Here is a 27782-nt window from a genome sequence, read left to right on the forward strand (position 1 = left end):
AGTCAAGTCTCAAGTGTCTGGTCAAGACTGTGAGTCGATTCTCAAGTCCCCCTTAGAAAAGATTTGTTTAGTCTAATTTTTTACAGTTAATAGTCTTATTTTTAATGGGTTGCTAACATGCATTCTCAATTGTGAAAAACATGAAGCCTAGTGCCTGAAAGCTAATGTAAGTTACACTGGTCTGCAAACTAGAATTAGCAAGGAACTAATGGCAGTAGAACAACTGAGTATGTGGCTAGCTACACTGCTTAAAATTATATGGAGCATACTAGAAAAAGTATTTATTAGTTATTGATCTAGCTAGCTAGCTGGCTAGCATACTTAGCATACTAGTTGTCCATACTAGTTTTTAAGACGTCTCATATCAGAGGATTATCAAGGCATTAGTGTTCCTAAATTTGAGTAGAACAAAATGTCCTACAGCAGGAACATTGACCAAAAACACAAATTCAAAAATACCCAATAATGGATTAGAAGGAAAAAAAATGTCTAGCAATGATTCCTTAAAATGTTTGAAGAGAGCTGAAATCTGTTATTGGAAAACTGATCCCTGCAAACACTCAAAAGCTTGAGAGAATTGCATTGGAAATGTGAGAAACTAGTGACTGGCAGGTGCGAAAAGCTCACAGATGGTTACCAAAACATTTTGGAAGTTGCTATTGCTGCCAAAGGTTGTGCACCCAAGTATTAATGAAGGGAGCCTGTCCAAACCATAGATCATGTTTCTTCTTTTCTGTTTTGAAACTGCTGAATGTCTGTAGAATATCACCTTTATTGAATTCTGAACATACTATAAAAATATTCTGTTGGTATAAAGTTGGTACATATCCATTTAGTTCAGAAAATATCGACCTTGATATTCAAAGCAATCAAAGGTGTCAATAACATGGACCACAAATGTAACCACAGCTGAGCCTGTCAAATGTAATGAGTGCCAACCTCAAATTGAGCTCTTAATCCAACTAGGAAAATCTTCACACAAGGAGAAATGTGATAAGGGAATATTCTTGGTAATCAAACAGTGGCCAATGTCTTTGAAAGGTTTATGGTATAGAAATATTCACAACTTGCATTTCATTTTCTTATCAGCCTATATTTGTTTTTGGTCCCTGAGTGTACAAAACATAGTTCACAAATAGAGCTCATATTAACCGACCAACAGACACCAATAGACCTTTTTTCTTTTCATATGGTCATCATATTGAAAAATAATACATTTATGTACACACCATTTATGTATTTTGTTCTCAGGGTTCTGAGTGACCAAGCAGTTTTCTTGTTTTTAACACACTAGGGAATGTAGAAGGAGCTGAAGTAACTAGGTAAAGAAATCGACCAACTCAGACAATGGAGGAAACACAAGAAAGCCTCTATTTGTCTCACATGCTTTTAGTTCAATAGCTCAGGCTCAGGTCTAAGTAAAATGCTTAGTCGAACTTCTTAAATGAAGCCTGAAATAAATAGCCTTGGGAATGATTTATAATGCTAAGAGAAGAAGGAAGCTCCCCCAAAAGTGGTTGTTTACAGGCCACTGGCTTTAGGGCAGTTGAACAAACAAGAGTGGCAGAGGTCAGAGTTCACAAAGGGCCATTCATTGTCTTTTGAGCATTGTTCATGCCAATGGGTCCTGCCTGCACACTACTTATCCATATCCTTCTATACTTGGACAGACCAGAGAAAATGAATTAGCATCTGTATCTAGCCTTTCAGTGTGAAAATAATGACTGCTGTCTTGCAGGGCCAATCCTGAAAATATCTGATTTTTCTAAAACTCTCTTTATTTAGATTTAGAATTTATCATTTGGTGAAAGTTTTTTTTTTTTTGCAGTTCACCAATCTTTGCATGAATATTCTCAGTTTAGTACAAGCAAAAAATTGTGCACAGTTTATCATATGTATATTTACAAATGAAATATAAATGAAAATGTGAAAATGTTGGCTATGTTACACATTACCTTAAGCGTGCAGAGACAAAAACAGAATACCAGAGCAGCTCAAGAACAAGCCGATGCTTAGTGGAATGCTGGAGCCTGAAGGGAGTGTGTATATCAAGAGGGGACGAGTAACCCAAACACATTAAGCCACGAAAATGGTGGGACATGACTGCACTAAGGAGCGTCTTGCCTTGTAATGTTTCTTGAGGGTTCAGCGTACCCTATGCTACCATTTCACCTGCATGAGTGAGTTACATCCGCACAGCCACACACACCCAACACTCCCAACCCCTCTGCCCGATTTACACATCACCGGCTTGTCAAAATGTGAAAGGGTTCACTAGATGCCATAGGCCTATATTCAGGCCGACATCATGGAGATCTCTGCTCTACAGAATGACAGAGCTTCTGTAAATTCTGTTGGTTCATTATACAGTGGAGATAGTTTTCCTTTTTTTCAAAATATGCTGACCAAATGTGAATTCCATTCTGTATAATTAAGCCAGAACTATAACAGTTCTATAATAATGAGTCATTTAGGGCTTTGTGTTTTGGTGTGGTCCTGTACTTTTAAAAATAACCATAAGCTTCATCACTATGTTTGTCAGACAAGCTGAATCTTAATGCTCTGGAGTCCTCTTTCACATCTCCTTGGCACTGCTATGAAGTGCAGGAACATGTTTGTTCAGGCCTGTCCATCATTATCATGCGTTCCTGCAGAGCCTCAGTCCAAAGCTAGCCAGCTACTCTTGATGGGGTGACTAACAGAAGTATGCAACCTGATGTGTACAAACATCTAAATTAATAGATGATTTAAAAAAGTGAGCTGTGATTTAAAAGCATTACAAATATAAACATTTTACAATATGTTAATAATTTATTGTACCGATTATAATTTGGTGAAAATTCCATAATAACCGTGTCGCTATGTTTACGACAGTATCTAACGCTTAACGCCATTTTACGACAGTACTGTTTCCATAACGACAGTTAGAGGACAGTCATACGGAAAAATGGCGACTTTCTTAATGTGGTAAGGAACGTATTTCAGAGACTGACGCAGCAAGCAAACAAGTTGTGTTCAGGTTGATTTTCAGCAAGCTTTCGATTTGCTACATTAGAGACATACACCACACTCGCATGCTAGTTTCCGAATAATGGCTATGCAGAGCGGAGCTGCGATCCAGGACAAGGTGGCTCGGTTGTTGAGCCGGGAGCGGGGGAAGCCCGTCCTAAAGCCCAACAAGCCGCTGGTGCTGAAGAACGAAGTCGCCAAACGCAACATTAAAAAAGGAGGTAAGTCTGATATTACGGCGCTAATCTAGTGTTCAAGTGCCTTTCTAACCGTAAAATGGAAGTTTTTTGACTATGATAACCTTGTTTTGACAATATTTGGAACAACCTGAAAAGTGAAAGTGATGAGATTTAATAAATAAATGTCATACATATTATGCTTGTGACCTGACACTGTTTTGTTGTTTTGTGTTGGGTTTTCTCCTCCTTCCAGAGGCTACGTGTATCACAGAAGTGTCTTTATTGATGGCTTGCTGGAAACAAAAAGATTTCGACTCCTCACTCTGCTCCAGTGAAGTCTCGGCGTTCTACAGATGTATAGAACAGGTCTGTAGTCAGGAAACCCCATAGCCCCACCCAGCTGATGTGTTCCTATCAATGGTCAGCACTGTTGTTTTCATTAAATGTGCCACTGATTAGGAAGAATGCCAAGGGTAACTGGTTTCCTGCTTTGAGAATATCCCACTTGCATTGCATGTTGGTGTGTGTGAGATGACTCCTTCAACCATGAAGGGTACTATAATGTAGATAACATTTGCATCATTTAAAGTTATAGATACAATTAAATACATTCCTTAAGTTGATTCCTCTTATATAGATACAAGTCCATAGTACTCAATTTGTTTATAAATGTCACCTCTTATAGGCAAAGAAGGACAAAGCAAAGGATCTAGCTCTTAACCAGGGAGGAAGATTGCCACCAAAGCAAGTGAACCTGCTCCTGACGCGGTACCCCAACATAACCAAGGAAATCTAGATCCAGCACTGTGGACATATTCAAAGAGAGCTCTTGGTGTGCCGGGCCTGCACTGACCAGAAGGCATTCATTCAGTGTTCTTCCCTGTGGCTTTGGAGAGCAGCGGTTCATCTCAGTGGCAGCCATTGCTCCTTGCCAAGTACAGTACTTGACTTGAAGTACCGGACTGTGGTCACCCCTCTAATTAGTACCTCATTCGTTTGAAACATTTCTCATAGATAACTAAAGCAGTATAAGACAAGCCTCGGTATGGGTTACAGTCTGTGGTCTTTGAAAGCTTGTCACTGGCATAAATGATTTTGAAATATTGCAAGAGATGTTCGTGTAATAAACATGTCTAACTTAAATGTTGTTTTTGTTTTTATGGTGTTTGTTTTATCCTCAAGTCATCTGTTGCCCTGCTGTGTTTATTCTTATCTGTAATCATGTTGCTTTCCATCTACATGTCTCTTATGTATAAATGGAGGCTTGGTATGCTTCATTCAGTGGGTAGGGTTACTGCAAACACTGCTGATTTAATTAGCACAGTGTTTATATTCTCCATTACACTCAGTGACCATGGTTTGTGCTATTCCATTCAGTAATGAGAACAGATTAATGTCAAAGATTCAGCTTGCTTAGTTTTAATTGCATATTAATTTAACCCCAGTATTCAGAGTGTACTGAATGAGTTCCTGCAGTGCAGCTGGACGTTTGCCAGCTTGTCTGGTGATAAACACCCTCCACCATTTCCGTCGGCTTATCTGCTCCGCTGTAAATGACCAGATATTCCTACAGGAAATGCCGCCTACAACAACAATGCATTCTGGGGCTTGTGAACTGCTAATGAAACGTCCAACTTTTGAGAGCTGAACTGATCAAAGTGCTTTCAACCGCTAAAAATACCCTCCAGTCTTGAGCAGAACTCTAGCGTCTGCAGCCCAAAGGCAGAGCTACATTGACTGAGGACATGGCGTGAGCTCAAGATTGCTGGGTGGACACTTTAAATCCCCTGCAATGGTGATCTTTCCCCTTCTGCTGTTGATTTCTTGAAAAGTGTCTGACATCTACTGGACGTGTATCTTTCCAAACAGCCCCATGTCTCTAAACCAACAGGACACAGTAGTATAGGGTGATGCTAAGCAGTGCACCCAGTCTTTAGGAGAGGAGATAAGGGGAGCCAAAGCTTTTATCATGTTTTGAGTGCTTTCATGCATACTGATCCTGTGGATTCAGATAAAGAAAGTACACTGATTAAAGTCCTGATAAAAGTTTGGCTCAAATGTTAGAAATCAAAATAGAAATGTAGAATATTGCTGTTAATTAAACACAACGGTGATGCTGCCGTTATGGTGTCAGACTGGGCCTAACGGGTGTGTGAAAGGTTCCATAAGATGATTTTTAGTGTCATGTTCACTAGTGATTAAATTATGTATCCTTTGATCTTTTAGCACAGTGTGAATTGTAAATGGTATTAATCTCAGCAACCTGGGCCGTTTCACAAAATCATCATTCTGTTAAGATCACCTTCAACGAGATACAGTTTTCATTCAATACTCACTATATCTTTTGAAGTTGATCTTTATTTAATGAATCTTTTGGGGAAACCCAGACCTGAACAATACTGGGTGAGGCTCTCTGTGCACACAGGTGCAACTTCACCCTTACTAAACATTGGCAACGCCTTATTTATCACCGTATTCCTACAGTCATATTCAAAAACATTTTATTTAGTCCTAAAATGATTTTACAAAGTTGAAACTACAACCCTTAGTAAAAGTTCCAATGGAAATGTTTATTCTGGAATTCACATGAAATTCCGTCTGTGTAATGGGGTCGTTCGCGTATTGAAAAAAGCTCATTAGTACCACTGCGGTCACACTTGCGTTCAGACGTCTTCTCGTTCTTCTCTTCGCCCTTTGGTGCAATAGTGTGTTCTGCGCTTCGCGCATCTGGCCGCTAGTGAGCTCATACGCTGATTGCGTTCGGTATTCTGTTCCGCAGCTACTCAGATGTTTATTCCTGACTTGAGAGGAAGGTTAAAACATGGGTGGAGAGTTTCTTTTTTAAATCGGTCTCCTCTTTCAGTACACGACTGAATGGACTCCTCGGACCCAAACGTGGGTGGAGTGGTCCTCGCAGTCCCGGGCGCTGCAAGTTCGTGGCGTGTGATTTTATTCTAGAGGACGGACGACTGTGCGCTTCGTGATTAGCTCTGCGAAACCTTAGTCCACATTGTTGGACTGGGGTTTATGGACCGTGGACAGCGATGGAAGTAATGAACTCAAGTCAGGGGCAGTGACAGGATGGCCATCGGAACTATCAGTGGGCTTCTCTCGTTTGCTGCTTTGAATTATTTGTTGCTTTATGTTTTGGGAGAGGTACGTAACCCGGTTCTTGGGTTTATTTGACCAGATGTTAGAGCAGTGCTTTGAAATGTGAAATGTATGAACTTTATTAAGAGTTTATGTGTACAAGACTGAAATAGCAAGTAGTTTTAGCAACATCTTAGTAACCTAATTCCTTACAAGAATAACTTGAAAATTTAGAACAAATCAAACCACCCTCACCCTTATCTCTCAGTAATGTAGTCTGTGTAAAATTATACATGGGGAGCTAAAATGCGCATAACATTTAGGATTGGCATTGTTGCCATGTCCATCAGGAATGTGCCAGTCTACACTCTACCCTGCATCTATAAGAATAAAACACACAAGAATATAGTATAGTTATTAAGTAGGTGCATGAGTAAAGAGAACACAGAGGCGTATTTCTCTGGATCCGAGGTCTGTAATGAAGATTAATGGTATTGTGACAAAAATGAATGTTAAAAAAGATTTAGCATTCTTTCAAATTACCCAAGTCTGCAAGTTAATAAATTAACAGGACAGCGTACAGTATATCTGCAGTGTTAATGCTGGCTATACTACTACTACTACTAATAATAATAATAATAAATTAATAATAATAATAGCAGCTGCAGTAGCAGTAGTAGTAATAATAATAATAATAATAATAATAATAATAATAACTATAACAAAGATTATAAAGTTTTTTTAAGATAAGAGAATCCTTTATTAGTCCCGCAACGGGGAAATTTAGCTAGTGTTGCTGAGTCATTTAATTCTACACACCATAAAATCCGCTTTTGATGCTTAATAACCCGAACCTGTCTGCTTGATTTTAAACGTCTCTTTATGGGACATTTTCCTATTGTAAAACAGCTTGGTGCTCACTCACAAACGTAGCCAAACACTTCCATGTTGACGGAATCACGTCTTATAAACGAACTGCTGCAATTTTACCTTCTAACAGATAAGGTTATCGATGCTTTTATATTGAACTCTTATTTATAGCGTTCTTACGGTATCGGTTATCGGTATCACGGCTATATGTATTATAACGGTATCGTAATTCATGGCTATATGTGTTTTATTAATTACTATGATAAATTGTTAACTCTGATTTAAAAATATAATTTTTATTGCCCTGTGGCAAACATAGTTTTTTAAAGAGAAGAAACAATTGAAACGAAAGCAATGTTCAGCTAAGCTTGTGTGTATTAAAGACTGATCACCTGACTCTTTATGTCTTTACGACTTTATCTTCAAAGGTTACACAGCAAGATGACTACTTAAATACTCTACAGAGTTCAGGTACTTTCATATTCCCTTATATTTCGCATAGCACTAAAGGGTTAAAGGAAAGTGGACTTTTATTGTATAGTGCCAGCATGGAAACTCCCCTAATCTAAAGAGTGATTGCAATGCCTTTAGATCCCTTTTGCATGACCGTTGTATTCTATGGAAAGTTTTGTGTATGTTTACGGCAAAGCAGTTAATTAGGTGAGTAGAGTCCCATGCAGAAAAGTGACCGCTGGAAATGACACGGTCACTGTGTCAATAAATGGTTTTAGTCAAATGTGCTTCAGTCACAAACCCAGCTTGGCACGAGACGGAAACACCTGTATGTGCGCGAGGCTGCCAGCTCGCGCGGGGCGTCTCAGCTCCCTGCAGCAACACGAATAAGAAACTAACCCGAAGCTCGGCGAGTGGTACGGCGCTCAGAAGGGAAACACGATGTCTGAAGCTGGTTGTAATTGGACCTAAGTGTAAATAAATATCAGCGACAGAGAATGGGCATTAAATGTGCTGTTGATGGGTTTAGAGCCCCCCGGGTGGGGCACTAGGAGGACTGGTCTCCCCGTCATGTGTTTAATGGTCCACACGCCCACAGGTTTCTCAGTGTGCCTCGTTAACATCGTAAGAATGGGATGGGAATGTTTTCTGTGTGGTGTGCCATCCTGCACTCTGCCCTCCGCCTCATTCTCAGTATAGTTAGGCTTTGTGGAGATCTGCTCATAAATATTCATCTTAAATAATCGTATTCATAGTTCACTGTACGGACACATATTGTCTCCATGTGGCCACAGTCCAAAAGGTCCGTGTTCTTTATCATGGTGTAATATTGTAATGTCTTGAAAATTATATCTGGCATTTTGCCCAGATACCATGTCAGCAGTTTGTGTGTGTGTGTGTGTGTGTGTGTGTGTGTGTGTGTGTGTGTGTGGCTATAGGCTGTGCTGTGAATTATGGCAGGGAACCCAAGCTAAGATGGTGGATTAGTGAAATATTAATCAGGAGTGTATCAAGCACGCAACATATTCCTGACACTTTTTCAGCCCTTATATTGCATGGAGCAATAACTCCCAGACATACTACAAATAAACATCTAAAACACAAACTAATATGTAAGTTCATCAGCACATAATACACTTTTTAAAAGCCTGTCATCTTTCTTATTACTGACTTATGTTCCTGTACCTTTCAGAGAAGGCATCAATAAACTCCTAAATCGGTAATGCATTTAAAGGCCATTTTCATTGCCACGGACACCCAACACTACCACTACAAAATAAATCAAAGTCACGGTCTATGGAAGTGATCTGTGTCACACAGACTGCCTTTTGAATGGCAATGAGCCTCTTAAATCAGCTGTTATGTTCACTGATTCACTAATGCTAGATTAGAATGAGCTGGATTATAGTCATGCTGAGCTTTAATGGTCGTCTCCTTTGCTGCTGGTTGAGACCAGAGACCAGAGGCTGTGGAGCTTTCTGATGAGGTGCAGTAAGGGCTGTTGAATGTTGGTTATAAACTTGAGCTGGATATTTAATGGATGTTTCTCAGAGTAAACACATTCGGTCAGTTACATGATCAGAATTCCCATCCTTTGTGGTGATCACTTATGGAATATAATTCGAACTGCCACTTGCAGTCCAACAGGATAACCATAGTAATATAGACACAATAATGTAGAATAATCAAAACTTTCAGGTATGAAGTTACAAAATAATATGTGGAACAGGTTTGAAATAGTAGCATTCAGGCAGACATGCCAAGCAACACTCTTAATCCTTCCGTGTCCTGGTATATGAGACGTAGGCCGTGGTATCCTCTGAGATGACTGCTGAGTATCTGGGGGCCCGTGCTCAGACATGTACATGTTGTTCTCACCTTACCTGTGAAAGTCTTTCAGTGTGTAATGTTCAGAATCAGAGGGGGAGAGAAAGCACTCTTTACCCTCCACCCAGCCACACACACATTTTTTTTTTACTCCCTGAGGCTTTAGCACCTGCCCATGAGAGAGGATAGCACATTCTGACCTCTGATTGCTTCTCCTTCTGGTTCTCCTTCTGGTTCTTCTTCTGCCAGAAATGAGGGTGAGATGCATGTCTGGATGACCTGCCCATGACCTCTGGCTGCACCCACCTCTGGCATTCTCCATGTGTTTCAGGTCATCTGGGTTATGGATGACTAAAGTCCGTCGATTAGAATCAGATTGTCGAGTTGTCACAGTTTCCCTCCGACTCCTTCTGACTGTGGAGATGCTGTGTTGGACCTGCACACATGCAGAGGGACTCCCAGCCCGTGCTGCGTTCACTCACACTTCCCCCACACCAGCCCCACATCCGCAGCTCAGAGTTTAAGAGCTCGACGTCTGCCGTCCGGAGAAGGAGAGAACCACTTCGTTTCTCCACGGCTCCCCTGCTCTCCTCAGCCTCAGCTCCTTCCTCCTCCTGCGGGTTTTGTAGGAAAGTAATAAGCTTCAGACGTGTGGCACATGGGGAGCAGAACCGATTAGTGTCTGCAGTAAAAGAGCTGTGATTGCTCACAGGAATGCCGCTGATGGGACCCAAATGCAGCATGGAGGCCTGTAGGCCCGTAGATCGCTCCGGGACGGCCAATGTCAGTACTACTGAATAACTGGCTGTCTGTTTCACGTTAGTTTTAAGGGAGTATTTCCCACATAGCCAGATGGCTTCACTGCTCTTGCTACCACATCTTAGCCCTGTGGAAAGCATGAGATTACAGTGTGCTATTTTGTGTCGTCACAATTGGCAAGACATGCTACTGACCCGTGCAGTCTTGGTATCGGTCACAGACACACACGTCGTAATTCCTCATTCTGCGCTGTAACAGGGATGTGGATTATTGCATGTGAACTGGAGGAGATGATGGTTGTCTCAACAGAATAGAGTCTATGGAATGATGGAATGCAGGTTTCGACCCCCGATGTTCAGACTAACTGAGAGACGACCAGGAAATGAAGGAAAAGCTTGTAATCCTCCCGATTAGAGCACATGCACGACCGTAACTCCACCTTCCCTTATTTTACAGAAATAAGGAACAGAAAAACGTTATTTACCCCATCAATTTTTCAGTGAGACCACCTACATTTGTCACGTTGCACATATTAAACATCTATCCCAGGTTACCCCACACGAATTACTCTTATAGTATGTGTTTATATGTGTGTGTGTGTGTTTGTGTGTGCCTGCCCTCACTCTAGTGCATTATCTGCACATGTGTCTATTCTGGTGCTGTCAGGCCCGTTGTCATGTTCGGAGGGCTTCTCCGAGCTGGGCTACTACAACGGCTCCGTGTCGCAGACCCACTCCGGCTTCCCTTGTCTGAAGTGGACGGAGTTCCCGGACTACATGCTGCAGTACCCGGGCAGAGGGCTGGGCGACCACGGCTACTGCAGGAACCCTGACAGCGAGTCCAGGCCCTGGTGCTTCTTCAGACACCGCTCTGGAGCCATCAGCTGGGCCTACTGTGACTGCCAGCAGGGTGAGGCTCTCCTCCACTGGGTTTGGATTGGCATTGGATTTTCACATAATACGCTCCAAACGTACCGTACGTCTATCGTGTATGACCAAGTAACCTCTTATTTTAAGGTGCGAAAATAAGTTAGTCAGGATTTGCTTTAAATTGAGGTCTGTTTTTTATGTACCTTTTGAATAGCAATTTACATTCTTTACCTGCTAAAGTAAGAGTATTTGCCTGCTTACTGCTGGGAAGCACATGTCTGATCCTGTCTGTCTGATCCTGTCTGTCTGATCCTGTCTGTCTGATCCTGTCTGTTGTATTGGTGTTCTGGTTTGGCTGTCCATCTGCTTTAGTTGTCTGTACTTTTCTGTTGTTTATTTTTTGTACCTAAGAACATCAGGTTGCAAGTTAAAAAAGCAACCAGGGATGTGTGTGAAGGCTATTTTGGTTTGCAAACTGTTACTAGATCACTTAAAAATGTTAGTTATTACATCCATCATGCCCAGTATAACCACACACATCACGCCCAGTATAACCTCACACATCAACACCGGTGCATCCCCAGACAGTGTAACCTTAGCCTAGACTAGACAACATATAACATGACGTATATCGAGTTTGTTGCTTTTTTACATTTTCTGAGATATAACTATATCTAAAGCAAAAGTCTAAAGCCACAATAGAAGTGGTGTGTGTGTGTGTCATTTACTGAACGCTTATTTTACTCTCAGTCTTTTGACCAAGAGTTCAGTCGGTCTGCTTGGTCTAGTGTGGTCTGCCTGTCCTGGTAATGTGCTATGGCTCTCTTTGATTCATCTGTCTGGCTTCTGGCGATGTACGTTCACGTATTTGACGTGTGGATGTCTGTGTAAATCCTTCGAGACAGTGTGGCCATTAGCCGCCTGCCGATCTTCATGCTGATTGGTCATCGCTGTCCTGTGTGTGCTGCCCTGAGCAGGACTACTGGTGACAACTGGTGATGCTATGGTTATTCTGTCTGCCTCTGGCTACCTTCTCCTTTCAGACTAACATTTCTTGCATCAATTGCACACATACATATGCACTTATACTGTTTAAGTACGTGTGTGTGTATGTGTGTGTGTGTGTGTGTGTGTGTGTCCTTGTGTGTCTCCTTGTCTGTGTATGCACACGGATCAGCATGGATCTTTATTTACTTGCCAAGCTTAAAATACTGTATGTTGATTTACTCTAAGACATAAATAAATGCCCTTGCTTGTGTTCATTTCAAGCTGTAATAGTAGAGTTGCTTTTATGGTCTGTGTATGTGTACTCTTATATTTACTAGTGTGTGATCAGAAAAACACTGGCTGCTGTGTGAACCAATAAAAATGTTTAAGTGACTGTATTCAGGCGCTGCCAGGCTTGTGGGAGGCCCGTCCAACAAGAGTGGTCGTCTGGAGATTTATCTGAATGGCCAGTGGGGGGCAGTGTGTGACACACACCTGACTGACCGAGACGCAAGTGTCATCTGTCGACAGCTTGGTCAAGGGTATAAGACTTCACACTTGCTCCTCTTGACATTTGGTTGTGTGTACGTTCTCCACAGATGTCTAATAGCGCCCGTACGTCTCTCTGGAGGAGAAATGTAAATGTAATAATCTGCTTGTTGCTGTGCAGCGAGATTGGAACCGCTCTCAAACACTCCTACTTTGGACCCGGGTCCGGGCTCTTCCACTACGAACGTCTCGGCTGCCGTGGCAATGAGAACTCTCCGTTAGAGTGCCGGAACAGGAGGTTTGTCTCTGGCGACTGTAACCATGGAAACGAAGCCGGAGTCGTGTGTGCGGTACCTGATGGTGAGTTAGGTTTCTTCACGTTTGTTTTCTTTCATGTTTCTTTTGGCTTTTCTAATAAGGCAAAGGAATGGTCCTTAACAGTAAGGATAGTAGCAGTAATATTAATGTAATTAAATGGACTAAATTAATTTAGTGTTATAGCTTCTCTTTGATTAATTCTCTATAGCTCGGTGTTGTTTAACAGATGTCCAGGTGTCTTCTAGCGTCCCACCTGGAGTTTCTGCTTATTACTTTCATCTTATTACTTTCAAGTACCTCAGAAAGCCTCAGGACGAGACACAGAAGTGGTGTGTGTGTGTGTGTGTGTGTGTGTGTGTGTGTGTGTGTGTGTGTGTGTGTGTGTGTGTGTGTGTGTGTGTGTGTGTGTGTGTGTGTGTGTGTGTGTGTGTGTGTGTGTGTGTGTGTGTGTGTTCGCACAGCCGGAGAGAGCAACTACTTGGGTAGACACAGGTATATTTAGAGTCAGCTTGAATGTTTCACAGGAACATTAGACGCCAGAGAGGAACGAGAGAGATCTGAGGCCACAGTGGAGAGACATCCAATACACTGAACCATACAAACAGAACCATCCAATACACTGCACCATACAAACAGAACCATTCAATACACTGCACCATACAAACAGAACCATCCAATACACTGCACCATAATAACAGAACCATTCAATACACTGCACCATACAAACAGAATCATCCAATACACTGCACCATACAAACAGAACCATTCAAGGAATCAATATAGCATTTGATATACAGGAAGACACATCAATCATAATCTATCATTTTATATAGGTGTCTGTTATGCTGTGGCATAAAATGTTCAAGCTCTATATAAAAGGACTGGACAATACAAGTGGTTTTCATTTATATTCGTTCGGTTGTGTGATTTTTATTGACAAGAGTGTCCACACATGCTCTTGCTCAGGATATGGCGCCCCCTTGAGGCTGGTGGGAGGTCTGGAGGACTTTGAGGGGAGAGTGGAAGTGTATCATAATGGAAAATGGGGCACCATCTGTGACGACCATTGGGATGATATTGATGCTGAGGTGGTCTGCAGGCAACTTGGACTGGGGTAAGAAGCAGACCTTTTAGGACTGTGGGAATACATTTCTAATACTTTCTTAAGTATATCTTCAGCACTAAAATGGATTTGTGAGGTGTTCTTTTGTCAGCAGGTTAGCCTTTAAAATAGTATGCAATAAATTTCAATGTATTAAGAATATAAAATTCTTAATACATTGAAAATATATTATTATTTATTTGTAAGCTTCAATAAAAGTAACAAAGATATCTGCTGTACACAGCTCTGAAAGTTCTCAGTGTTTTCAATTCATGCAACATACACAATCACACATACACAGAATGAGTGAACTTTATGAATATAGATGTGGGGAAGGAGGCATGAATGATTGATGGGCTCTAGGAGTGTGTTTGCATTAAATGAGCAGATGGAGAAGGAGAGTGGACCACTGCATGTTCCATTAGTCTGATCCCCCTCAGCGTCAGCACTGTGGAGCCCACACACACACACACACACACACAATAGTTGAAGGCTTTGAGAGAGAAGAACAGCTTACGCACGCACACACACACACACACACACACACACACACACAAAATAGTTGAATGCTTTGAGAGAGGAGAAGAGCTTACACACACACACACACACACACACACAATAGTTGAAGGCTTTGAGAGAGAAGAACAGATTACGCATGCACACACACACACACACACAAAATAGTTTTTGAGAGAGGAGAAGAGCTTATGCACACACACACACACAAAAATTGAAGGTTTTGAGAGAGGAGAACAGCTTACATATGCACACACACACACACACAAAATAGTTGAATGCTTTAAAAGAGGAGAAGAGCTTACACACACACACACACACACACAATAGTTGAAGGCTATAAGAGAGGAGAACAGCTTACGCACATACACGCACACACACAATAGTTGAAGGGTTTGAGAGGGGAGAACAGCTTATGCATGCACCCACACACACACATACACAGACACCCTACACACGCACACACACACGTACACACACACACACACGTACACATACACAACACAAACAGAGGTGTGAGAGGGGAACAGCTTACACACACATATGCACACACACAATACAAACTCAGAGCTGTGTGAGAGGGGAACAGCTTACACACACATATGCACACACACAACACAAACTCAGAGCTGTGTGAGAGGGGAACAGCTTACACACACATATGCACACACACAACACAAACTCAGAGCTGTGTGAGAGGGGAACAGCTTACACACACATATGCACACACACAACACAAACTCAGAGCTGTGTGAGAGGGGAACAGCTTACACACACATATGCACACACACAACACAAACTCTGAGCTGTGAGAGGGGAACAGCTTACACACACAGAGAGTTGTTTTCTCCATGTATTGTCCTTCCCAATTATGGCACAAGCACTTCTTTACAATCTTATTTTCTTGAGGGCTTAAGTTGTTTCTATATTTCTTGGTAAGGTCACTTGTAAATAAATAGTTTCCTCTCTTTCCTGACATTTCTGTTCATTTGTTTCTGTGCACTTGCTGTGTGGAGGCAGCTATAACTCCACCTGTGTACCGGGAGCTGAGCATGCATGTGTGTGTGTGTGTGATGTGGGGTTCAGCGGTGTGCCAAAGGCGTGGACGTGGTCTCACTTTGGCCCGGGCTCCGGGCCTGTCCTGCTGGACGAGCTGCAGTGCACAGGAAACGAACTGTCTCTGGAGGAGTGTCCTCATGCGCCCTGGGGTCAACACAACTGCGACCACATGGAGGACGCAGGAGTGTCCTGCAACCCGTACACAGGTGAACAGACACCGCGTGGTGTGTTCAGCTCATCATGCTACATCAGCGGTGCCGCTCTGCATGTCCCAACATGTTACAGCAGTAAAACTGACTGTGTAGGACATTCACTGCTTAGAAGTAGAACTAGAAATCATACAAAACAAATGTGCATGCATAAAAAGAGACCCGACTGCAGGCTGGATCTCTAGCATCAGCAAAAAGGTCACGACCCAGAACACCTTAGATGAAGAGATATCATTATTAATCTAGCAAAAGACCAAAGTAAGGGACTTGCAGGAAAGTTTGAGGAGATGAACTGTGTTGTAGATGGCGTGATACGTCTGGTGGGAGCAGGTGGTCCGTGGGAGGGGCGTCTGGAGGTCTACCACTCCAGAGAGTGGGGCACGGTGTGTGACGACGGCTGGACTGAGCGCCACGCCCAGGTGGTGTGTCGACAGCTTGGCTTCAGGTGGGCATGGAGGTGTAATGAACATAAATGTCATCATCCGAGGCAATGTTGTTAGCAAGGTTCCAGATGTACTCTTAAGTGTTTTTTTTCCCTCAGTGAGCTAATTAAAGAAAGTGACACATAACCCTGGAGCGAACCTGCTGCTGCATAAAGTTTTAATCACATTTTCTTACAATCTTACATAATTACATTTATAAAAAGGATTTTATATCATGTATTTTAACAGTGATACACCATTTCTGCCAAGGGTCAATTAGTTAAAGACTTCTAACTTGATTATGTATTGTATTCTCACTTCTAATTGATTGTTTGCCATTGGAAATAATTATGAATGAATAATGAATCGTCTGTTCCTCGCAGCTGTGATTATGAGACGTGTCATGTAGTAACCAAAGAGTCAGCATTAAGGTGTTGTTATGTAATGAATAAGTCAGAAGGACAAGGGGTTACAGGTTAAATAATACCTATGCTGTGCATTCAGAAAATGGCAGTAGTAATGCAGTGATGTGTCCAGCAGAGGGCGTGCTGAGGTGGTTCCCGGTGGTGCGTTTGAGGAGGGCACAGGGCTGATTCTGCTGGATGAGGTGAGCTGTGAAGGGGGAGAGAGCTCCCTGCTGGAGTGCGCCCATGCAGAGTGGGGGCGCCATGACTGTGCCCATAGCGAGGATGTGGGCATACGCTGTGAGAGAGAGGGAGGCACCAACCACATTTCTGTGGTTCCTTCGGTCTCAGGTAAGCACCATGATTTCTTATATGCCCACGGTACATGAGCACAACATACTGACACCTAAAGACATGTTTGTTTATATAGCACTTTCTACAACACGCGTCTCAAAGCAGCTCTACAAAGTTATGGGTCCAGGTCTCTAATGAACAAGCCGAGGGCGACAGTTGAAAGACAAAACTGCACCCACATCATCATCTCAAACCTGAGTGGATGCATGAAGTGGCTGGATGACAGCATCAACATTAGCAGAAAACTATGACCTGGGGCACCAGGCTCTGAACGTTTATATGCAGACGGCTAACCTAAACCTTGAGCAAATAAGTTGCCTTTAGCCTGGATTTAAAAACTGGGAGTGTGTCTGAGTCTAGGATTAAAGCTAGCAGGCTTTTCTTTAACTAAGGGGTTTTATAAGAGAAGGCTCTTACCACCGGCTATAATCTTATTAATTCAAGTGACTAAGAGAAAACCTGTATTTTGAGAGCACAGCAGGCAATTTCATTCCTTGGTTTTGAACCATAGAGGGGTGCTGTACTTACATTTACCACATTGCTGATCACATTATACCCAGAGACCTTCCAGACTCATGCTACAGCCTAACCCTAGAACTAACCCTTCACCTATCCTTAAAACAAACCCTAACCCAGAACGAATCCTGACCCTAACCTTAAAACTAACCCTAACCCTAGTGTGGCGCTACGCTTAATGGACTCTTTGCATTTAACACAGTTCATGAGAGTGGAACGCACCTGCTGAGTTGGTACAGGTGTATTAGTGTGGGCAGATGCATGCTGGGATGCCCCGGGCTGCCGATGAAAAGGCCTGACCCCCCCCCCCCCCCTTTCAGGTCCACTGCTGCGGTTGGTGGATGGAGAGAGCCGCAGAGAGGGGAGAGTGGAGGTGTTCATGGAGGGGCAGTGGGGCAGCGTGTGTGATGACGGCTGGAATGACGTCAATGCCGGCGTGGTCTGCAGGCAGCTGGGCTTTGTGTGAGTGACCTGGAGCCTCCGAATGCTTTAGGTTCTAGCGCACACGCTGCTAGGTTGCTGAATATGTCGCGCTGTTCCTGTCAGCGGAGTGTCGAAGTCGCGCTCCACTGCGTATTTCGGAGAAGGCCGGGGTCCCATCCACCTGGACAACGTGAGGTGCGCGGGGACGGAGTCGTCTCTGGGCCAGTGCCCCGCCCACGGCTCGCACGCGCACAACTGCAGACACAGCGAGGACGCTGGTGTCGTCTGCGACTACGTCCCGCAGTCGGCGGGAGACAGCGCCATGGCAACGCCACCGTGCGGGCTGAGGCCCGGCACACAGCGACGGAGGAGGAGGATCATCGGAGGAGATAAGTCGCTACGGTAACAGACTCCTGCTGAGAAAGGACAAATCATATTGGAGAGTAAGGGAGCCGTGGCAACGCAGCCGCCACACGCCCCGTAAGGGCTGCTGGACTGGGTGGAAACGTTGATGTGCACTTCAGCGGAGTGAATTGTGTGTATTGAATGTGAAAAGGGGAGAATATAAACTCTGCCTTGTCATATCTGTGGAGTTATTTATTCACTAGAAGGAAAGGACTTGATTTATATGTAAAACACATCCCCCGGGCTGGATTCATTTTCAGTGTTGTCCTCTCCCTGAATGATAAAGCAAGCTGGAAATTGAGTCAAACCTGTAGTATGTGTTTTAGTCTCATCTCTGCAATCTATCACGCACCCTCAAGACCAGTGACAGGTCATATTCATGCATACCAATCACTTTATACATGCATTATTAAATTTCTATTCTGTTATAACATTAAGTATGCACAGTAGAATTCCTCTCATGACATTAAACATTAATAAGGAGAATATTGCACTAACCTTATACGTTTAATGCTTCATTCAAGGTATAAAGTCTTAAGCAGCTTTGATTTCCTAGTGCACATCTGTATGAACTGGACAGAGCCACATTTCTTCCATTTGGGAAAGTAGAAAGCATCTTTCTTTTAGTGAATGAAGCAACTATATATAGACTTGACAGGATAGGATTTATTACCCTCTTCTTATAATGTGCCTCTAAACAAAAGTGCTGTGTGTGTGTGTGTGTGTGTGTGTGTGTGTGTGTGTGTGTGTGTGTGTGTGTGTGTGTGTGTGTGTGTGTGTGTGTTTAGAGGGGACTGGCCCTGGCAGGCTTCTCTGTGGCTGAGGTCTCAGTCCAAGAGGAACCATCCCCTGTGTGGCGCTACACTCATCGACGCCTGTTGGGTCGTCACCGCCGCTCATTGCTTTAAGAGGTGAGATGCAGACATCTAGTGGTTCTGCGTGAAATTACTCTCCTGACCCAGTTCAGACTCGTTATGACAGATGATGCAACTTTACTACTAAACATTTTCCCCTTTGATACCTGACATTAGGACCTCACCTTCTCTCTGTTTCTCTCCCTCTCTCTCTCTCACTCTCTCTCTCTCTGTCAGGTTTGGCACTGATCCCTCCCGCTACGTGCTGCGATTAGGGGACTACCACACGGAGGAGAGGGACGACTTTGAGCGCTCTCTCTCGCCCGAGCGCATCGTCATTCACAGGAAGTACCACAGCCAGGGCTGGGAGTACGACATCGCCCTGCTGCGGCTGCCCGGTGCCCACGGCAACTGCGTGGCCTTCAACCCCCACACGAACACCGCCTGCCTTCCTGCCCGCCGCCACGGGAGAGCCAAGCGACCGTCCGCCTGCGTCATCACCGGCTGGGGAGTGACAGGTACGAGAGCGCCGCCCTTGTGGCGAGAGCAGACCTCACCCCGCGCGCCCTGCCTGACTAATGCTAACGTGAGTGCCCGCTGACCCGAGGTGTGCTGCGTGTGTGTCCCTCCCAGACTTGGAGTACTCCCGCACGCTGCTGCAAGCCTGGCTCCCTCTGCTGCCCTCCTGGAGGTGTAAGAAACGCTACGGCACCCGCTTCACCGCCCGCATGCTCTGCGCCGGCAGCCTCTCCCGCAGTCGCCGGGTGGACAGTTGCCAGGGCGACAGCGGTGGCCCGCTGGTGTGCCAGGGCGAGGACGGGCGCTGGACGCTAACCGGGGTCATTTCCTGGGGTCATGGCTGCGGCGACCCCAGCTACCCTGGGGTGTACACTCGGGTCAGCAGGTTTCTGAAGTGGATAGAGAAAGTCACCCTGAGTCCTGCTTAAGTCTGACATTACAGTCTGGTTGCAGCTTAATCCTCGTTAACATACTGCACTTAAAGTCTGTACTCCCCGTGAGGGGAGCTACGGCTAAACTCAGAAGGTTCGTTGTCGGGCGAACGCGCCCGGCTTCGTCTCATTGCACATTCTACTGCTGACATCAGTCCATTTTAGTTGTGCTTGTTTACACTTGAATAGAAAACCACAAGGCAGGGAGGTTGACACATACCTCTACAGGATGAATGAAAGCAGGGAGGTGTACACATACTGTACCTTGACATTGTCAATGACATTCTTGAGGTACAAGTGTACTAATTGAGCAGAATCATTAAGGTTGAACCCGCCTTGAGACTATATAGAGAATATGTGCATATATATCAATATGATAAGGTATATTAAAACCATAGTGCACTTAAGTGTCAGCCATGTTAGTGGAAGATATTCTCTGATATGTTGAGTTTCAAAGTGAGTTTTGAATTTGATTTGAAACTCAGAATTTGTGGTCAGAGGTCTTATGTTTATAGATTCAAGTTGATATTTGTATGTCGTGTTAAATTCATCTCCATTCCAGTAGAGAATATTTAATTAGTTCTCAGTGTAATTATTATCCATACTCATATGAAAGTACACAGATTGCACAAAACTGGACGTCATCAATGGTCAGTTTATCAGTTGTGAAATTTGTTAAATATATATTTAATCCACATGTTTTTGACTTGGCACTAACTTGATCATAGTATGAAACACACCAAGAACCAACCAGTTTCTTACCCACACATAACCTCTTTGAATGGCATAAGCATAAGATTAATGGGTCATCTGTAATATCTGTTTGTAGGAAACTGGAATGAAATTGGACTTTTTCATCTATTAATACACAAAATATTGCAGCAAAACTGAGTTGAAAATAACGTGTACTGTATTATGTTGAGTCTTTGTTTATGCTTTAGTTTGTGTTATTTATTTTTGTGTATCATGTTGACAGCTACCATTGTGTTTATAGAAATAATCATCACTGTCATGTAACTCATGTTATCAGTGAAATTTCTCTTTGGACTGTGCACTATGTTGTATATCACATTAAGTGCTGTTTTCCTTAAAGCTCAAGTTTAGTATTTTTCCACCCATACATTATTAAGTTGCTGTTTCTCCCCGCTTGGTATTGTAACAGCACAGTCTTGCTGATAGCTTTAGTGCACAAAAACATCTCCTTTCCTGTCTCTTCTCACTGTGCCTAAACACACTCCAGAGATGCTTATTTAAGCCTTATAAATCGCCTTAAAAAAGAAAACAAACAGGAAATGTCAATAAGATCTATTTAATGTCTGTTCAGTAGAAGATCTAAAGATGAGATGTCTATGAAGTATTTCCCACTTTGAAAAATATATTTCCTGGGGTTTGTTAGGTTCTTAAGGCATAAACAGCTACACTACTGGGCTGTATTTGACCGCAGTGAGATGCTACAGTGATGCTAAGATTCTCAAATCTACAGCTATTGGTGAGGTTTTGATGAAGGAGGAGAAATTGAAAAACAACTATCCTGCCTTTCGATGCGACTTTGGACTTAATTAATTATCCCCCTTTGCTAAAACCCTGAATGGATATGATTTTTCTGAAGCATAATTTAATCCAACAGAATCATACCTGATTAAAAAGAAAAATATTAAAAAGAATGCATAAATACCTCAATGAGACAGAATATATCACTTCTCAGAATATATCACTTCTCTCGTATTCTCCTTTTGCTAACGTATGTGGGACGTATTTATTTTAGTCCAGGTGAAGTTAAATCCTTAAGTTAAACTTTTAAATCCTCTGAATCTTTCTGTAGGCAGTATTTTCATTACTGAGTCAACAAACACCAGATGGCTAGGTCCCAGAGACAGTCAATTCATGACAAGCACTATTCACTAGAAGATGTATTACAAAATTAGCTGACATTTTCTCATGTGAAGCATCATAAGGACCCCAAACATTCACACACATTCACGATCACGCAGCACTGTCAGATTATCATGGCAGACCCAACATGACATCATCAGACTCCCAGTACCAACTGTCTGGCGGTGGAGAGTGTCTGTAGCACTTTTGTAAGTCGCTCTGGATAAGAGCGTCTGCTAAATGCCATAAATGTAAATGTAAATGTACACTGGAAGGTGCACTAGTCTTCTGTGTGAGTTAGGAGTGACAGACATTGGCTTGGATTCCTTTACTTTCCCTACTGGAGGGAGAAGCTTGTTTGGTAAATAACCAAGCATGAGGCCATCTTTGCCCGTGACAAACTTAAACTGGACACATTTTGTGCACTGCAAGAGATGACAGGAAATGCATTATGGGTTTCCTTCACCTTTTGTGATTGAGCAGGAGAGGAAGAACATAAAAATAGTAATAAAAGTCTGTGTACTGTCTCTGGATGGCTCAATTCAGCTCCAGGTGAAGACATACACCCCTCTCTTCCTTGTCAACCAGTGGTCTGACTGCTGTGTAACGTAACACTTTATACTCCACCTCAGGTTACTGAAATGTTCCTACAAAGAACATGATCACAGGTACACCTCTTTAACCACAGCACTTGATTTATATGAGTATAAATGCTAGCTGCAGGGACTATTTTAAAAGCCCAGAAATATTTATGAGAATGATATTCAACATCTCCAAGGATCAGAAGATTTTAAGCCCACTTATACTGGATATTGTTCTGGTTTTCAAACCAAGTGAAGAGCACAGACTGATTTAAGAATTAAGGATCATAAATCAAAGCTGGCACCAAAAAAAATAAAGCAAAAGTTAGAAAAGTCATCACTGTGAGTGAACTTGATGTCAGTTACTGGCATGTCTGAATACAATTTCATGGGAGATTTTTTTATTATTAGCAGGCAGTTTCTGTATGTTTTATTTATCAGCATTAGGTTGCTATGGCCAGACCATTATTTAACTTTACTACAGGGATCCAGGTTCCTATAGTGTACAAAATGAAAGAATATATATATATATATATATATATATATATATATATATATATATATATATATATATATATATATATATATATATATATATATATATATATATATATATATGTATGTATGTATATGTATGTGTATATATATATGCTAGGGCATCCAAAAAAAACCCCACAAATAAATTCCTGAAAATTAAATAACATCCTGAAAAATAAAAGCAAGGAAAAGATTTAACAAACTGCAGGGGAATACGATTCGGACACTGAGAGCTTAAGCCATACACGAATGACCTCAACCTTTACATTGTACATTTCTCTACAACAGCAGCATAATGAAAATTCAGGATATGCCTCTTTCCATCTGACTTTTATCATTTTGTCACAGAAACAAGATTGATAATGACTGATCAGTTCATACTCTATCACAGCACTGGAGTAGAGGGCCCATTAAACCCAGAGTTGGTCAAGTCTGGGACAACTGGACAAAAGTGGCTATTCTCATTAGATCCTTATGCAGTACTGTACAGTCAGCTTGAGGGAGAGAGTCAGCTGGAAGAGGAGAGTGTAACAGGTTTGAAAATGCTTCTCCATTATCATATTTATTTGTCTTACATAGGACTGTAACCTGGGAAAAGTTTATTGGTTGGGTCTCTTGTTGCAGTCATATACTGCATTGTTAATATTGCATTGTGACAGCATTACTCTGTGTGTTATGTTAGCTTCTATGCTGTCCCACACTGATTTAAAGTTTATGCATATTATTACTTTTACATACTTTTCATACTTTTATTATTATTAATAAATCTACAATTTATTATTGTTGTACATTAATTCTTACTTTTGAATTTGGCATGTTTTTGTAAAGTGGTGTAGGCCTATTTACTGTCATTATTATTGTTATTTTAATAATAATTATTATTATTACTGCTATTAGTAGCTGTAGTATTGTTGTTGTTATGAGACTACAAGTAAGTAGTCTAGTCACCGTGGGACATTTGAATTAAGATTTTTATAACAGTATAACACAGAATTACAGTGGCAACAAAAGGAACAGCAACTGCAGCCAAGCAGCGCGAATGTTTGAGTATAGTCAAACTGAAACCCTTGTTCAAAATGTACCGGTGGGAAGTTATACTTGAACGAATACATCACATTTCACAACGCTTAAAACGTTAAGCAAAAAAAGAAAGAAGTGAATAAAAATGAGAATGTCCTTTTCTTAGCCGTGAGTCAGACGAGTGAGTGATGTGCTGTACAGTGAGTCGTGCGGGTCGCGGCGAGCCGCCTTTAAACGTCACACGTGCGGCGGAAACTCGGATCAGCTGATGGTGGACGGACCGCCCGCTGAAGCTGTGGAGCGGAGAGCCATCTTCCCGAGCGGAGAGAGCGAGAAACGGGGGACGGGAGCAAGAATTTGGGGGGGACCCCGGCTCGATTTGTCGGCTTTTTAAGACACTTCGGATTGAGAGCAACCGCCAGTGATCGTAGTGGGAACAGAGCGTACCCGTGGACATCTGGAGTGGAGGACTGAGTGACTGGTGGGGGGTCGGGAGAGTCAAGAGTGACACGCTATTGTGGAAGAGAAATAAGAGAGGGCATATGTAGTAGTGCAAACAACACAGCCCGCTAGCTTGCTGGCTAGATAGCCATATTTGCCGGTGAACAAATGTCAAGCCTATATTACACGGTCGATTAAAGTCAGTCGGCTAGCCGCGTTGTTCACTCAAGTATTCGGCGACAATCACAAAATCACTGAATAAAACAAGCGGGAGGACTCGGGTTTGTTTTGAGTAGCTACTTGTGTTTTTCAGACTAGGACTAGGGACCAAGTGTTTCCTGACCAAGCGTGTCAGTGTTAAATTCGTGTTAAATGAAGCCAGCGCTTGTTTTCAAAGTAAACCGTGTTGTGTAATATTAGTAATATCAGTTCAGGTTGTCTCAAATGTACGTCTGAACGCTTCTGTGGACGAGTCTAAGGAGCTAACAGGCTAGCAGCCGCCTCACAACTCTGGGCTAGTCGCTAGGTAACTAGCTCTCGCGAGCGGACCGCTAGCCGCTGCGCGAGCGGTTAGCCGGGGCGCTAGCCGTTAGCCGGGGCGCTAGCCGTCGCTCGTCCTTTTTTTTCTTGTTTTTGTCCGAGCTGACAAATTGCGAAACCGAGCACGAGTGCTCTTAATGGCATAAATTTGATCGTTCGTCTCAGATTGGCCGTGTTTATAAGAAGAATTGGTCGTCCGTTGTTGCAATAAGGGCCCGTTCTCTCCCCCTGGTGTTTAGCTCGTTAGGTAGCTACTGGGCTAGCTGCACTGGCTCGCCGAGGAGCTTTTGTGGGACACAGGCAAGAGTGTCTCAGCTGGTCGGACGAGGAGAAAGTAGTCGTGACGCGAAAACAGTTCACCTCAGCTCACTCTTAAGTTTTCAAACAGCCACACGTCTCCGACTCAGTGCATTAGCTGACGCGTATTCGCCATTTCTTTAAAATTATTGGTATCTGAATCAGAATGCGAGCTGGTTAGCTACATACTTGGGCAAATATGTGTAGAGTGTAGAGCTAACGCTGTTTGTAAAACAGACTAAAGCGGCACATTGACAGGCCTTAATAGATGAGTTTGTGCCTCGGGAACTAGCGAAGGTCCACCGACAACTCCAAAAACTTTCATGTGAAGCCCGGAATGAACGAGTCCCCGGATCAGGTCGCACACGAACCAGTACCGTTATAGTTACAGCAGCAGAAATGTCACCGCTCCTGTCGCGACAGGGAAACAAAGTTGATCTGCGTTGCTGTCTTTGATTCAAAGTATTTGATTGCTGTATTATCTGATTAAGGCAGCCGCCACTTGCTTGTACGCATAAACCCACATCTAAATGCTTAGCTTTTCATTTCTGTCGGGAGCTCAAGTTATATTTGAGAGCTAATCCCAGGTTAACAGTCTTAAACAGTGGGAATACATTCCAGAGACATGGATTAATCGTGCGTTTGGTCGCCTGAAGATCAGATATGATCTGGAGTGAATGGATGTCCTTTGATGCACCGTACACGTTATCATAAACTGCCCACGTTTCGTTGAGAACAAAAACAAAGACTGCTTGAGAAACCGGAGAGCTCGTCGCTGTGTTTGGACCCCGTCCGGTTCCCCCTCCCCCGACTGTAAGTGGTCCACTGGAGGTGTGATCCGCTCATGCAGCCTGTCTGCGCTCTCCCTCTCAACTGTGAGCCAATCCCCCTCAAGCAACAAGTTATTCACTATTGTTGAAGTCTTCAGCTTTTCATACTTGCACACATCGCATGTGATGGAACTGATGTTCGCCGAGTGGGAAGACGGAGAGAGGTTCTCCTTTGAAGACTCTGACCGGTTTGAAGAGGATTCCCTTTGCTCCTTTATATCAGAGGCAGAGAGTCTCTGTCAGAATTGGAGAGGATGGAGAAAGCAGTCTGCCGGTCCGAATTCACCCACAGTTAAGATTAAAGGTAAATGAAACAGATTCTCCCATGTGTGCCAAAACAGTTTGTGTGTTCATTGTCATTGTAATGTGATCCCTGTCATTCCCTGGTGCCCTTACCTCTGACCTCGGAGCAGAGCATATATTCTGAATTGCTGAATGACACGGTCACATAGCTGTTGAGCCTTTGAAAGTTATACACGTCCAGAGAGGTTTTTAGCGGCACGACTAACTTTGTTAAAATGAAATCCCTTAACTGTCACATAGCATGTGCCAAACAGGACTAGAAAGTTGGACTTTCACAAGGATGTTTAAGATATGGCACAGAGAGGTTTTCCATATCTGGAATGCACAGTAAAAGTGACTTGTAATTTTTTTCCACACCAAATAATTTTGCTTTATTTATTCCTTTCTTAGTATTTATTTGTTTTAATTGTTTGTGATAAAAAAGTATATAGATCATTGCCTAATCACTAAATTCAACAACTTGTGCATTTTTCAAAACTGATATGTCTCACTTGTAAAGAGATGTTTTTTTTTTTGTTTTTTTTTTTTGTCTCAAAGAAAGTGGTTGTGTTTGAGTCACTCACTGAGTTTGGACGACCGTCTGAGTTAGCTGTGTCCTCACTGACCCTTCTGCTGTAAGAGCAGCTCTGACTCTTGAAGAGTTCTGGGCTAGAAGTGATTGAACAGGGCAACTTCATGGTGTGAAATAAAAAAATCCACATTGTTGGAGTAGTGTTTCGACTACAAGAGTCAGTGAGGGGCTTTTTCTAGACGTGGGCCTTGTGGTGTTTGGATTGAAGGAGCAGTGGGGGTTGGGTGTAGTGCAGTGGAGGGAGGGCTGTAAAAAGAGCTTTGTCTTGTGCAGGTCACTGCCTTGGAGCAGGGCATTGTGGTTAAGCAGTAAACCCCCCCATTTAATGATGCTGCATAATGCTGCTGACCTTGTACAGCTCACTCTCCGGGCTCCAGAATCCCCTCGGTTTTGGCCGTAAGTGGAGGTGCTTCTCATGCCCAGAGGTCTTTTCTTCAACACAAGAACTTGATCCCTCAGGCACGGCGGTTGATTTAGACTGTTTGCACCCCCAGAATTCTTTTGTCCTTCATTGGTGAGGCTCCATGCATCAGGTTTGTGAGTAGTTCTGCATCAGACCCGCATCAGGGCGGCAAAGGCCCAGCTGTCTGTCAGCCTGCTGCTCAATGGCCAACCCTGGCTTAGTCAGCCTATGACTGTCTATGACTGTGCCCCATGTCTTGGTGCTACCAGGTGAACACTCATTCACTCGCACTAACGCGCAGAGCCTTTCTCACAGTCTCTTTC

General features: G+C 43.0%; 3 protein-coding genes across 5 annotated transcripts in view; all 3 read left to right on the forward strand.

Annotated features, from left to right (window-relative positions):
- The first annotated feature begins 2918 nt into the window (after positions 1-2918).
- Positions 2919-5406, forward strand: chchd1 (coiled-coil-helix-coiled-coil-helix domain containing 1). Its single transcript, XM_076975392.1, has 3 exons — positions 2919-3230; positions 3442-3554; positions 3874-5406. The coding sequence occupies exons 1-3, from the start codon at positions 3092-3094 to the stop codon at positions 3982-3984; spliced, it is 363 nt and encodes a 120-aa protein (XP_076831507.1). The 5' UTR covers positions 2919-3091; the 3' UTR covers positions 3985-5406.
- Positions 5407-5882: 476 nt separating this feature from the next.
- LOC143476812 (neurotrypsin) lies at positions 5883-22983 on the forward strand. 3 transcript variants are annotated; one of them, XM_076975179.1, is made up of 14 exons: positions 5883-6344; positions 7577-7619; positions 10854-11096; positions 12447-12585; positions 12714-12892; positions 13817-13964; positions 15555-15733; positions 16040-16181; positions 16696-16913; positions 17753-17894; positions 17979-18257; positions 19049-19171; positions 19352-19632; positions 19748-22983. In XM_076975179.1, the coding sequence occupies exons 1-14, from the start codon at positions 6270-6272 to the stop codon at positions 20059-20061; spliced, it is 2505 nt and encodes an 834-aa protein (XP_076831294.1). In that variant the 5' UTR covers positions 5883-6269; the 3' UTR covers positions 20062-22983. The 3 variants fall into 3 exon arrangements, with proteins under 3 accessions (XP_076831294.1, XP_076831295.1, XP_076831296.1); XM_076975180.1 differs by having other exon boundaries at positions 16699-16913; XM_076975181.1 differs by lacking the exons at positions 5883-6344; positions 7577-7619 and adding an exon at positions 7641-7808.
- Positions 22984-24314: 1331 nt separating this feature from the next.
- The window catches only part of zswim8 (zinc finger, SWIM-type containing 8), a 38393-nt gene continuing 34925 nt past the window's right edge, over positions 24315-27782 (forward strand). The window contains 1 exon segment of the mRNA XM_076975165.1: positions 24315-26486. Within this exon segment, the coding sequence (XP_076831280.1) occupies positions 26309-26486 (178 nt within the window). The 5' untranslated portion in view covers positions 24315-26308.

The sequence above is a fragment of the Brachyhypopomus gauderio genome, chromosome 15, assembly GCF_052324685.1.
Source record: "Brachyhypopomus gauderio isolate BG-103 chromosome 15, BGAUD_0.2, whole genome shotgun sequence".
In the NCBI taxonomy this organism is placed as follows: Eukaryota; Metazoa; Chordata; class Actinopteri; order Gymnotiformes; family Hypopomidae; genus Brachyhypopomus; species Brachyhypopomus gauderio.

Excerpts from the sequence above, each read along its gene's own strand:
- LOC143476812 (XM_076975179.1), top strand. The coding sequence starts at position 6,270 with ATGGCCATCGGAACTATCAGTGGGCTTCTCTCGTTTGCTGCTTTGAAT. Across the intron at positions 13,965-15,554 it reads TGCAGGCAACTTGGACTGGG|CGGTGTGCCAAAGGCGTGGA; the intron begins GTAAGAAGCAGA and ends TGTGGGGTTCAG. Across the intron at positions 19,633-19,747 it reads CACCGGCTGGGGAGTGACAG|ACTTGGAGTACTCCCGCACG; the intron begins GTACGAGAGCGC and ends TGTCCCTCCCAG.
- chchd1 (XM_076975392.1), top strand. The coding sequence starts at position 3,092 with ATGGCTATGCAGAGCGGAGCTGCGATCCAGGACAAGGTGGCTCGGTTG. Across the intron at positions 3,231-3,441 it reads ACGCAACATTAAAAAAGGAG|AGGCTACGTGTATCACAGAA; the intron begins GTAAGTCTGATA and ends TCCTCCTTCCAG. Across the intron at positions 3,555-3,873 it reads TCTACAGATGTATAGAACAG|GCAAAGAAGGACAAAGCAAA; the intron begins GTCTGTAGTCAG and ends CACCTCTTATAG.